Source organism: Phalacrocorax carbo, chromosome 3 (genome assembly GCF_963921805.1).
Source record: "Phalacrocorax carbo chromosome 3, bPhaCar2.1, whole genome shotgun sequence".
In the NCBI taxonomy this organism is placed as follows: domain Eukaryota; kingdom Metazoa; phylum Chordata; class Aves; order Suliformes; family Phalacrocoracidae; genus Phalacrocorax; species Phalacrocorax carbo.
The window spans coordinates 41794553-41808404 of NC_087515.1; the positions used below are offsets into that span (position 1 = coordinate 41794553).

The 13852-nt window shown below is 36.2% G+C and overlaps 1 protein-coding gene across 3 annotated transcripts in view; it reads left to right on the top strand.

Moving 5' to 3' along the window:
* WDPCP (WD repeat containing planar cell polarity effector) overlaps positions 1-13852 on the top strand; it is a 156857-nt gene that overhangs the window by 66670 nt on the left and 76335 nt on the right. For all 3 annotated transcript variants that reach the window (XR_010372112.1, XM_064446682.1, XM_064446683.1), the window contains exons 9-10: positions 1654-1787; positions 6286-6477. Coding sequence is in view for 2 of the 3 variants with exons in the window: in XM_064446682.1 (XP_064302752.1) it covers positions 1654-1787; positions 6286-6477 (326 nt within the window). In the remaining variant the exon portion in view is untranslated. The remainder of the gene's footprint in view (positions 1-1653; positions 1788-6285; positions 6478-13852) is intronic.

A 13852-nucleotide genomic window follows, 5' to 3' on the forward strand; every position in this document is an offset into this window, starting at 1 on the left:
TCTTGCAGTACTAGTAGATAGAATATTAACTACACTGCCTGCATTTTTAGGTCAGTCTGACTCTGAAACATATGGGTACTCTCTGAATAACGGTCTAACTGTGCCTATAGTTGCATTCACGTCAATCTGCTCTCCACTCCTGCCCCAGACAGCCATGGGTACTGAAAATCAAGGGACTTGCTAGTATTGTTCACACCTGCCCAGGGATCTTTGAATCCTGCTTTCCTTCCTTCAACCAAAACAAATTTCAGAAGCATCTGAGGTGTGCTGTAGGTCATCTTGAATGTAAACTACATCTGTGAGGATATAAAAATATTTTAACTCTGTACATATTGAGGATACTATACTCAGTGGCTTTGAATTCTTGTGTGTGTTTAGGATCTCAGTTATAGCTTCTAACTCACTGTGTCAGATAGTTTATCACCATTTTTTTTATTTTTTAAAAGCTAGTGTTAATGTTACATTTCAAAGGCAATTATTTGGCTTTAAACTTTTCCCTTTAGCATTTGCATACCAGATACTTCAGAGATGTGCCAGTACACATCTATTGGAAAATAAAACTGGTTGTAAATCAGACTAAATCAAAGCAAAGCTGAGTAGCCAGTTTACACTGATATATGTAAGACTAAACTGTTGATCTACTTAAGGATATATAAAATCTATTTAAGAATATAGGATATTAGTCACAAATGCATTTATTTTGTTTTTAGGGGTTGTTCCGCAGGGTTCTGTTTGTTTTTAAATCTGGTTCCATTTCACTTGGTGTTTTCCTTTTGAAAGATATTTCTGAGTTTACTTGCTGAAAGCAGCTTGCTAGCTTTAATTTAAACCTGATTCTCATTAACAATTCTTCAGTCAGCAGGTGCTAGTTACCCTGATGACTCACTCAATTCATTCTCAGCCATCTCTTTAAATGTGGGCATTGCTTCAATAATTGGATAACACTTAGGAAAAATCCTAGATACTATTGTCTAGTTAATTTTCATTGTCAAATTAGTTATTCACTTTTATATCAAACTATCTTGGTCTAGCACCCCCTTATGATAACAGCGGGGATTCCGCTGCACTTTTCCAGTCTGTTCTATCTTGGTTACATGTATTGTTTGTGTATTCCCATGCAAAGTTTTCAATAAATTAATAATAACAACCCCTCTAAAGCATAATCCTGTACGTAATGGCCTCCTTGATGTCTGTAGCAGCACCGGGCACATTACAATGTCAAATTATCAGATACACCTCAAGTACTAATTTGCATTTATCATCCTTAGCACAAGCAATGCTGTATTAGGTGCATTTCCAAAATACTGGTGGGTGTTACCATAAGAAAAAGAAGAAAAGGAAGGCTGAACCAAGATGAAAATTAATGCAGAAGGGCATAAAACATATATTTGAATGTAGTTGTAACTTGATATGAGATAATTTATTCAGGTTTGTGTAATTGGAGTACTCCCTAGTCTTTATTTCTCATTTCCAAAAAGGTCCTGGCAAGATGACACATTGATGTCTTTTAGGAGATTACAGAGGCTTCAGTGTAATATTTGACACAGTCTTGAAAAAAATTGCTTTTTGCAATGTCTCAGTGGATGGTTCAGTAATTTGTTTTGTTACTAGAAACAGGTATTACAATGGTGACAATTTTTGTTTGTTTGTCAGCTGTTCTTACAGACAATTTCATCATCTTGTCATTTGAGGACCATAACCAGCTCTGCTTTATTCAGTTTTCAAAGAAGGTAGATTCTCCTGATGTAAACAAAAGACTGGAAAAACTCTCTTGTTTGGACTTCAAGGTATAGCTGTCAATGGTGACTGTAAATTTTTCAGTAACTTTACATCATGAATCACTGGTACTTGCTGATATCATATAGTAGTATAAATTGCAAACCTTTATATAACTGATCAGGACAGCTCAAATTCTAAACATGGCAGTTATTGAAAAGTAAAAAAAAAATTACATGGCATTCTGAGTTAATGAGTTAAAATACTGTGCCAAGAGGGATCCAATTTTCTACTGTATTTAGGTTAAGGGCTCAGACACACAGTTGAGTTACCCGTGCTTAACAGATTACCTTGTGTCAGTTGTGCAGCAGTAACTGACCCTTTGCACATTCTCTGCATCTAACAAGCATGAAGCAAAATCTGTAATGGTAAACCTCAGTGTAAAAGATTTAAGCTAATGTGTTTTACCTCTTGTTTGCTGTGGGCTAAAAATGCACGCATGGTCAATTACTATGGCTCAGCTGATATACACGAATTCATGAAGCTATGATAATTCAGTCATCTGTCTGAGCTCCAAGACTTGTAATTCTTTGCAGAAATCTTAATTTTCCCTCTAGTTACAGTAATCATATTGTTGGGAGAGTTGGTTTTACAATTAAGCCACTGAGCTAGGAATCAAGATACAGAAGCTGAGTTTCTCACCATTGACAATGTATGGATGTGACCTTAGGCAAGTGAATTGGTGCCTCTGTATCTCAATTCGCTACTTACACAGCAAAGAATAAAATACTCCATTTTTCCAGCCCACTATGTATGGATGTGCCACAGTCACAGCAGTAGCTGAAAGGTAGTCTAGAGATAGCTGAGCTGGCTTTAAACTAGGTGGTTTGGATGTCAGTAGAAACCAGCTCATCTCAAGGTGAATTACACTGTGTCTTGAATAGATTGGGCTGTGTAGACATAACTTATTTTGACCATAAGCTCTTTGCCATCAGGGCAGTAGCTGAACTTAGGCAGGAGTGCTTGGCGATACACCAGTATTAAAAAATAATCAGCCAAAGGCAATTAACTTTGAACAGACAGAGTAGGAAAGAGGCTGCATCCAATTCACTGGAAGAATGAAGAATAGACAAGCCTTTGCCCAAGAAAGGTAGAAAGATGTAGAAAGCAAAAGAGAGAGTTTGTATTTATTTCAGACTGGATAAATGCTAAGGAAAACAATCTTGTGGTAGCAAATATTTTCCCCATGACAACTCAGTAATTTGCTTCCTCATATATATGGGAGTTTGCATCTGCAAGGCAAGTTTTTAAGGATGGGTTTAATTTAAGTTTTGCCATATTATGTTTTAACTTGCTCGGTAGAAATACTTTCTGCTAGGATGAATATCTAATACATTTTCCAGGCTGTTTCAGTTCAGGGCCTCTTTTCAGCAATGACTTGTGTTTGTGAGATTGATCCAACCTCTATAACGTGGATTTGAGACAGTTCACTGTTCACCAGGAACTGAGCTGATACATAGTTTACTTTAAAATGATGCGTACTTGTGCCTGACCTGTGGCGTTTGTTAAGGTTGTGCTTTAGAAGGAAGGCTGGTGTGTGGTGTGTGTTTGTTTGTTTGGTGGATTGTTTTTTTTTTAATAGCTCTAAACTTTAATGAAGAAGCTGTGGTGAGCTAAGACTGCCTTCATCATTTAATTGTGAGGGCCATACTCCTTACTTAATTTATGTTTATAAAATATATTTTCATTCTGGGTATTGCTGGGCACATTTTGGATATAATTGTTATAACATTTTTTTCTTTGGGAAAGAAGGAAAGCCTAATCCATAGAAAACTCTGCCCTAGGAAAGCAGAAATATCTGCTGTACTCCTTAATAGGGTTGTTATGTTCAGTTCTTTGCTGACACAGCTGAGCTTCTAGAAATGCCTCCATGTTCAGTGTTAACTTTGCTTTCACTTGAAATCAGTGGGAATCACTATGGATTATTTCTTTGCCAGCCAAAAAAAGGCATTTGCATTTTAAAATTTGATGTTCTTTTGTGTGAGGCTTGCTAGTTAGGCAGCTAAATATAATTTTTATTATCTTCAAAACTGAACTGGTGTGAGCCAATGGAAAGTATTATTCACTACTGCAATAATATTATGTCAGCTCTCTGCATTGAATTAGAGTTCTTCATGGCTGCTTTTGGTCAAACTTAGAAAAGCTGAAAGATCACAGACACAGTCAACAGTGGTATTGCTATCAGTAGTAACGAAAGAAACAATGGTCCTCAATTGCAAATGTGCAATCTTGTAACAACACAGCTTTAGAAAAAACAGTTCCTTAGTGTTGGTTTGTCTTCCCCCCCCCTCCCCCCCCCCAAGAGAAATTGAATTTAAAGGAAGCTTGCACTGGTATAAAACTACCATGGGATTAAAATATGGAGCTAAAATTCAGGAAATTTGAGTGTAGCCTTCACCTCTGCCTCTGACTTTTGGTGTAGCCTTGAGAAGCATATGTAGTATTTCAGTTTAAATTCCCATTTCTAAAATGAGGAAAATGCTTGCTTACAATCATACATAATGACATAATTAAATTTTTCTCATATATTGTAACTGTAAGTTTTTCTTTACATTGTAATTTCTTTGGTACCTGGGCAGAAGCAACTTCACGTTGTTCACTGTCCAGTGTCATGGTGGGCAAAATTGGCAGGGAAGACTAGGCAGTACTGGACTGCCAGAGTGCTATTAATAATAAGAACAAGTCAACCATGCTTTCCTCCTCACAGTTTGATATTTATCCACATTTTTTTAAAACAGTTCATACCTAAATGGAAGAATTACTTTCTCTATCCTCTTCCTTTCTAAATGATACCACCTTGCATTTTATTTACACTTTGAAAAAAGAAGGGAAGACTGATTGTATGAATCACTACAGTCTTGAAGACAAGCAAAATATAAAAGCAACTATTACAATTTGCCTTTTCTCAGTGGCATTAGTCCATGTTTGAAAGTGCCATGTCTAATGCAAGACATAAAGGTTTACAAAAGATTTGTGGCTGTTATTACATATGAAATTGGTATGAAATGTTAATGGTGCAGTACAGCACTAATTGATACCTGTGAAAATATTTGTGTTTTTCCATCCTAATAAATGTGTTGTCACCAAATTAACTATTTATATGTAGTTTCAATTCAAGTATCAGCTACCTGTTAACTTCTATGCATGCTTTATTTTTACACTTCTGAATAATGTTTTGACAAGTAAAACACAGGGTATTCTGAAAATATTGACCTTTTGCAAGTTTTTCCCATCTGCGGTTTTTTTAATCCATTTCAATTTACTGAAAGAGTACACAGTACAAGGAGTTAAATGTTTACCATGAGAGAACAACATTGGTAATTACTTTGATTTCAATTCCTTTTGATGTGTATTCAGGGGATGAAGAGGTCACTAATATTATGACCATGCAAATAGAAAAGGGTTCTTTTTGACCATATAAAAAACAGCAAAGGATTATTAAAGCATTAACCTTGATTTTAATGGCCTTGGTTGAGTGGTGAGATCACAGTTTGGATGAGCCTGATTATTTACTAAATACAATACATAAATGCAACGGGTTCTTAACACCCATTGCACTCTGGCATTATCGCATTACTGCCATCCTTTGTTGCCTTGCAGACAGGAATATGAAAGCAATCTGTCATGTAGTGAGACTGGCTCCAGAAGCATTTCTCTGATAAGAAGACCCCCTGCCCTTTGCTAGTGTCTGGTCCAGTAGGCTTAGCCATGCGCTTAATCCCCAGAAAGTGGTTCGATTATTGCTGACCAGCAATGGCAAGATAGTTTTTTTTTCCCCTAGCTATCAACCTTCCATTAATTCCTTAAGCAGAAATGCGGTGCAATCTATATTTCCTTGGCATGTGTCACCCAGATGGTGCACTGCTCATGTTTTCAAATAACCATGCTCCAAAATAACAGAGTTTGAATAATAAATTCCACAAATCCTTCCTGAGAAAGAGGCACAATTCTCAAGAGCTGCATAAACTTTACGCATGATGCTGTAGCTCATCCACATTATGCAGAAAAGTATATATTCTCTTGCAAAGTGGATGTTTGTATCTGGATTCCTTAATTTAGAGAGGAAAGAGAAAGATATATGTTTGCTCAAACACTGTAGAATATATTTAATATATGATTATGTCTTAAACACTAGCCTTAGCTCCCTGGTCAGCTTTGCAGAACTTGTCATTTAATATGGGTAAGCTTAAATCCTAAGTGTAGGTCGATGCTGTCAAGCAACCATGACTGTACATTTTGGTATTGATTGGAGTCATTGCAGTAAATTCCTTCTTAACTCACATTCCTTTCCTTCCCAATCCTCTCCCCATAGATAAAACTGTAAGCATGCCTTTTTCTGTCTGAGGAGATATTTTTTACGTTTACAGACAACCTATATGAAGATATATGTACACAGTCCTCCGTGTATACATACATTCTCTTCCACACATCCAAGGTAAATGTGCCCAATTGCTCCTACTGTGCTATTTTATCACCTCAAATATTTCCTGCATTTTTTCCTTCCATCAGATTTCTTATATTGATATACCTGGACCAGAAGGTAGAAGGATGAAACGTCACCTGTCAATAAACAGTATGCAAGATACGGTCATTTGCTGGTGGTCAGCAACTAGTGATGGAGCATGGCCTTGGTCTCCTATTTCCTGTGAGAGGGACAGAGCCAACCTATTGCTATTAGGCTGTGCACATGGCAAGTTGGAGGTAAAGTGCTGAACTCTCTTGTTACATGATTTTTCAGATTTGATAAAGAAATAACTATTCAACTTAAATGCATATTCAGGTAGATATAAAGAACAGATATGAGAAAAATACAAGAAAGTAAGATCAGCCATTCTAGTCTTAAAAACAAAGGTTCGTTATTTAATTAAAAAAGCACCTTATGTAGTATGTTTACTATTTTCATGTCAAAATTGGCAATCTGAAAAACATAGCAAGGAATTTAAGTCTGTATAATGGAATAGCTTTGGAGCTGCTAACACTGAAAATAAAAGTGTCAGAGCACCACTAGAAAACTCTAATCTGAGTTAGAAACTGTAGCTGTTGCGTGCTAATCTAATGCAATTATTTTACATTGTCTGCAATGTTAACTGGCAAGGCATTTTACATCTATTTTAAGTGTTTTACTATAAAATCTAGCTACACCCAGATGCTGCTTAAATTATTGCTATAAGTATTGACCAAATATGGGGCCCATTCTTTTGTTAAAGTAAAAATTCCTCATCTACAGGTGGGAATGTAAGCTACAAGGTTAGAACAAGGCTACAAGATTACCTTTTTAAGTAAATGTTTTCATTTAATCTATTTCATTTTTATTTCATCTATTTAAGAATATTTGAATCCAGTTTCCTATGTTAGGTAAAAACTTAAAAATGAAGCTATCTGGGCATATTCTGAAAAGAACTGGAGCCTGAATTTTAAATGTAAAAGCTGTTCTGGACTAGCATCTTGTATAGATGCTCTTGTATTTAGAGTTTTATTTTCAGTTTAGCTTAAGCTACTACTAATATGGACTAAAAAGACACTGACTGTGGGAGGAGAGCACAAACTCAAGGATCAGCTGTAGAATAGCTGTTCTGGAGTAGCTATTACAGACTATTTCCCTGTAGGGAAATACACTAAATAACACTTTAGAATAAGCTGCTCTTATAAACAACAACCTGTTCTCTTTAATTAGGGAAGATGTAAATGTTTTAATGTCTTGGAATTATTACTTTGGTAACTTATAATAATTTCAGTGAGGTTTTCTTTCCCTTGGCATTTTCTATATATTGAAAGCAAAAGAGAAAAGGTAGTTGAGACAGCTTTTCTTTCTTACTTCGGTCATTAATCACTGTAGAATTTGAGTTTAAATTACCTCCAGTTCTGCCTTCTTTACTTCTTTTCAGTTGACCTCTCTCCACTAGCGGTCATCTTTGACTCATCTCTCTACTCTGCCTGATGTACACCTGCAGTTCTCAATTCCCCCTGAAGCTATGCCCAATCACATATAAAAATTACTCTGGTAACTAAAACGTGCATCTGTTCTTTAAGTTTTTTCAGCCTAGTCCCTATGCCAGTTTGATATTGTGAAACTTCATCCTACTAACGTTTCAGATCTTATTTCTTACCATGACTTCCGTATGTCGAGGTTCTGACAGTGACATTCCCATGTCTTTTGTTTCCTTCCTATGTCTTCCAGAAAGCTCCCTAATGCCACCGTAGCAGTTTGCAATCTATTTCCTGAGATATTTTGAGACTCATTTCTTCTAAGAAATTCACAGAAACCACCCTGTCAGTTTAAAGCTTTCTCCATTTCATTTTATATATTGCAGGCAGATTTCCAAATTACAGCACTGCTCTGCATCTTTCAATACACCTTATTCTATCCTTTTCTGGTTTAGACTCTAAATTGCTCAGGGCTGAGGCTGTCTAGTATAGTACCAAGCACATTGCTGGTGCTTAACACAATAATGATAATAAGCATTCACTGAACCTTTAGGCCTAAAGTCATAATCCTTTTAATTTAGCCCATATTGTAATATAAATATAAGAAAATTATTTTTTAAATGAGAACTGATGAATGTAACTGTTCAGTTGCTTTCCCTTTTCTGATTCTTTGCCTGTACTTTTCCATTTTAATTCTAAGACCTTCAGATGAAATTTATTTTTCTGTATTTGTCAATAAAATACCAAGCACTATGCAAGGGCTATGGAAAATGTAGTAATTTATAGATAACAAACTGTCTTGCTGGTTGTCAGTTAGTCTGTTCCATGTACTTAACTCTTGGATGCTCAGCGGGCTGCTGTGTAAGGCTCAAGACACTCTGCCTATACGCTTCCCCTATGTATCCATGACATGTAACCTATGGTACTGTTTGGTTTTGGTTTTTTTTTCCTTGATTTTTCTACCGCTTCTTATGGGCAGTAGTTAAATTCGGACGCGTGGATGGGGGACATCCTAACCCAGCAGCTCTAGAAGTAGCATCGACCCCCAATCTGCAATTAAATGACGTACATTTTTCCCCTACAGAGTCTTGGAGGGGAAATTTAACTTAACACCGTTAACTTCTGAGGGTCATTTGGTAGCTTAGACACAAGCAAAAACATAGTTAGCGTTTCTAGACAGCTTCTAAACAGTTAATCTCTAGGTCAGACACCACAAAAATAGTGTTTCTGTAAGTATGCCTCTCTTTGCCTCTACCCCCTTGCTATTTGTAGTGTTCCTCAGGTGTAGACCTGGAATAAAAACATGACATGCCATTTTTATGCGTGAAAGTAAATCCATATCTATCATATTTGACCAATAATGTGTTTTTTCTCCCAGTAAATTATTATTGTCAGCAGAAGAACAATGAGAAGCATGAACTGATTCCGTTTGGCACATTTATCAAAAAGAAGTATAGTAAAATAATACCACCAATATTTTACTTGAAAATAGTAGTATTGCTTGGATAAAGCAGCATTATTATTTGGAATTAAGAGAAAAGCAGGAACTGCTGAATGTCTAGCCCATAAAGACCTGTTTGGCATATTGGGTTTATGAAAAAGTAAACCAAGCCCAAGGAAATTAATGGGTGCTGCCCATAGCCATTCTACAGCACCTTGATGCTGACTTAGGAAAACCACAAGAAGATCTGCCAGCTACTGACACTCTCATTGTTGTGGCAGAGCAAAGGTAAACGGGACACTTAGGTGATACTAATTCCTTCCTGGAATAATTTTCTGAGTGGTATTTTCTGCCTACCAGGAGAGTGCTTATTAGGATGAGGACAGGAATAGCTCTGGGACAAAGCAACTTAACCCCTCATCATGATAATATCCTGTAACTACATGCTCTGCATTGGGATGATTCACATTGCACATACAGTGTTTGGGGTACTGTGTACTTCAGCAGCTTTTCAACTTAATGGAGGAAATAGATTTTACATTTTAAATACACGATAAATTTTATTTGAATTGTGCCATATGGCTTTATGTTTTAACATTTGCTACTATAAAGGCTAAAGGTAGATGTTGTTCCTCTGAAAATAGGAAGAACTTTTTCCTTGCAAATCTTGACTTGCTTCCTGAATTTCTTTTCTGAGATCAGTGTTTACTATGTTGAATGCTGTAAGATTTGGTGAGGAATTGTCTCCTGAAGAAATAAAAGTGCTTTTCTCTTTGACATATTACTTTGCTTTGGTGTGCAGTATGTGTGTAGCTGCAGGAGTATTTGTCTGTTGAACCTTTGTCTGCTTTTTTGCGTGCATTTGTTTCCTCCAGTAAATTCATCCATCCTCCAATTTATTTATTTAATTATTTGGGTTTTGTTTGTTTCTTCTTTGTTAAAGTGCCAACGATCAAGGATGTTATTTGAATTGTCTCCCTGTGGAGATAATGCTGGTATTTTGGTTTCAAAACCAGAAGAGGAATCTTCCAGAAATAATTTCAAACAATTTGCTATGAATAAATAGGATCTGATCATCCTTGGATTAAATGCTTTGAGAGAAAGTCATGTTAAAATCAACATGAACTTTATTCTGCAAACATAAATTAACAGGAGGTGATGATGCCAGGGCTCAGTTACTGTAGTATTTTGCATTTGTCTTTGCCATGTTTATTTTCACTCCATTTAGTGCTAGTGTGAATCACTGAAATTACACTTCAATCTGGTGGAAGAAATAATTTGCCTGAGAGAGAATATTCTTTTTCTTTCTCCCAAGAGATAATATTTAATAGTTATTGCTTCCACATTGTGCCTCAAACTTGTGAAATAAACACAGCAGATCTTTTATGAGTGAGCTATCCTACAATTACTGTAGCATTCAGAAAAACATCTATGGTGTGTGACTGAATAACTGAAATACTTCTCACACACATATACCAAAGCATGTAAAGTCTTTGATGTCACATTGGGTTAAAAGTTCAATGAATAATATGGGATAAAGATGACGATGATAAATTTTGAAATAAAATAAGCATAAATGTTGGCTGAAGATCTAAATAGTAAGATAACATGTGGGACTGTAAATACAGTGCAGCCAAATAAGTAACCTAGAGTAGGAACCTTGCATTTTTATTTTAGAAATGTTTAAAAATAGGGTTGGTTTTCTTCCATCTTCACAGTACTGTATTTAAAACTGGTTTACTCTCATGTGCACTGCACTTCCCACTCTACGTTTCTAATTAAAGCGTTTGTTGTTATTTGGAGTCTCACTGTGTGAAATTAAATAAGCATTTTTCTAACATCCGTAAAATAAATCAAACATTTTTCTCATCTGAAAGACACACAATTCAGTCACAGCAAGCTTATTTCTCTGTTTCTTTTGTTTTCTTCTTTTATCTGCCTGGTAAGCCAATTTTCTGCTTAAGAACTGCTAGTTAAAACTCTTATTTGTTTTGATATGTGGACTTTATCCTTTCCCAGCACACTATGCAAAATACTTCAATTTTAAGTGTTTAAAGATTTGCATTGAGAAGAGTGATACTGCCCACACAAGCTAGTGCTATTATTTCTTTCAAACGTAAAATGAAAGAAAGTATTTTAACTAGCATAATTCAGTCCCCTGATTTACAAAGATTAATAGATTCCTTTACTTGGATTGTTATGATTTCTGACTCTAGGATTTGAGAACTTGACATGCATAGTATCCCTCATACTGCTGAATAGCTGGTGCAGAACACAGGGCAGTACTGCAAGGGGAAAACAATATAAATGTGCCATAGTGGTGTGTGACTGCCGCATGAATAAGAGAAATATGCATAAATTATGTGGACAATATTTACATACATTTACTGTATTTTTGTAGCGTATCTGTCACAAAACTAAAAGGACTTTAAAAAAAAATAATTTTAATTTTACAGAAAGTACTTGGTTTTACTTCATGCGAAGTACTTCCAGAAATCTTCCCTTGAAATCCAAGGCTAAGTGCTTAGTTCAAGATTTATGGAAAGCACTTATCATTGAATGGGATTGCGCACCCCACCATGTGATATTACAGCTTTGTCTTCTTATATCTGCTGCCCTGTCTCCTCCCCCACAAGCCCTACCCACTTCTGAGGGAACTCCTTCAGTTTTTATCTTCCCATTCCCCAAGCAAATGTTTTGTTAGTTTAAAGGTAGATTGCTATTTTAATATTCCCCTTTAGCGTTCCAGAGAACTACTGCTCATGAGAATGGACTGCTAAAGCACTATGTGCACTGCGTTTATAGCATGTGGCTATTTACCAGATAGAAAAACAATTGGCAGGTAACGGAGTACTATCATCTTGGAAAAAAAGATGTTTTGATTGTTAGACTACTTATTTTTTCAGAAGCACTATCTTAGCCTTATTAACATGTTCTGTAGTTGTATGTTTCTCTGCTTTAATTTTCCAGTCAGCGGCATGAAGAATTAATAATAAAAGTAATTTCTGACAGAGAAATTACTTTACTCAAACCTTCCCTCTTAGATGAAAGAGAATATCCATTTTTTTCCCCTTCAGAGTGCCAAATACCAGCTACATTCGGTGAAACTGGAAACCAGAACAAAGAGGTCTCTTGGCTTGGTACTCTTCCTCCAAGAGGCACATGAGGCCACTGATGCATGAGAAGCAGCTTATTGTTCCAATCTAAGGAGAAATGTTTCTCTTGTTTTCAGGCAGAATATGAACAGTAGTGTCCAGAAAAGTTTCCTTTACACCTAATTTATTTAAACATTATGTCAAAACTTGTGTTGTGAAATCCAGCAAATAGTCTTTCTCTCTTCGCAGGAACTTTTTCATAGTTTAGAATCATATTTTATACAGCAACCAGCCTTACCCCAGACTTTATTTCAAGGATTTGCTTTCAAAATTAGGTGAAACTAGGAAGCTTCTCATCTCAAGGCTCATTAAATTAGCCTTCCAAAATGTAAGATTTTACTTTATTTTAAATTCAAAGTACTGAGCAACATTTTGTCCCACTTTTCCTCTAACAAGGCAGAACAGAATTATTATTTGGGTTCAGTTTACTTTCTGACTCTGAAATGATCGAATGACAACATTTATTTTTCTGTGACTATTTCCATTGCTGTTTTCCAGCAGTCTGTCCCTGGACTTCTAAAATCCATATTTTACTTTTTTCTCTATTTTCTGACCGACCTTCAAGGCCAGTCTCTCTTCAGAATTTAATAGTGCTTTCAGTCTTCTGTCTCTCATAGGCTTGATTATGGCATGGACTTTCATTACTTTCTTGTAGATTGTGAGGAGATGTCCAGAGAGGAACACTGGTTTTGGATCAAAATATGTAGATGAATAATGCAGTGCATTGAAACCTGCCACAGGAAGACAGAAATCTGAGTCCCAGAGGGCCTGAAGGCTCATTTCACTGAAGTTATGGAAGCTTTGAAGACTTGCTTGGGCAAGATTTCTATTTCACATATTTGAAAGGCAGCTACCTGGGTCTCTATACATACTCTTAGGGAAAACTGCAGAATGAACAATAACACTTCACCTTGTCGTTATTTGGGGTTAGAGTCACAGTAATCCTTTGTCCACAATAACCTCTTTTACGGGTTTCCTTGCTGTGCAATTTAACACCCTAACAAGCTACACATTTCAGCAGTTCTAACATCTGCGCGGTAGCTGCTGCACATTTTGTGGGCATAAATGACTGGTTGCAGAGGCTAGGTCACCAATGAGGAGGAGTTGAGAAAATGTCTTTCAGACTACATAAGTAATTTAATCTTTTATTTCCTCTTTGGTATATATTTTCATTGATCACTACTCTGTTGTAATCAGTTTACCTGGTTTTCACAAGTTGGATGCATTGGCTTCTATATTAGATGCTTTTGCATTGGGTGGTTCTTTGCATGTCCCTAACTACTCACCTTAAAGTAGCTAAGACTTCTGTTAACTGGCAGCTGGTTTGCAGCCACAGAATTGCAGTATTTCTTTTTTTCTTTCTTTTTAATGAGCAATCCTTTTGCTGACAAAATAAGTAAACTGTCAGAACAAAATATCCTAATCGGTCTGATCAACATCCCAAATAACTTTTTTGTAAATTCATCTGTTGCTTCTGAAGTAATGGGTGCTATGCAGAAAAAAAATATCTGAACTTCTTATTCTTCTCTTTTGCAGGATGAAAGGCTAAATTATA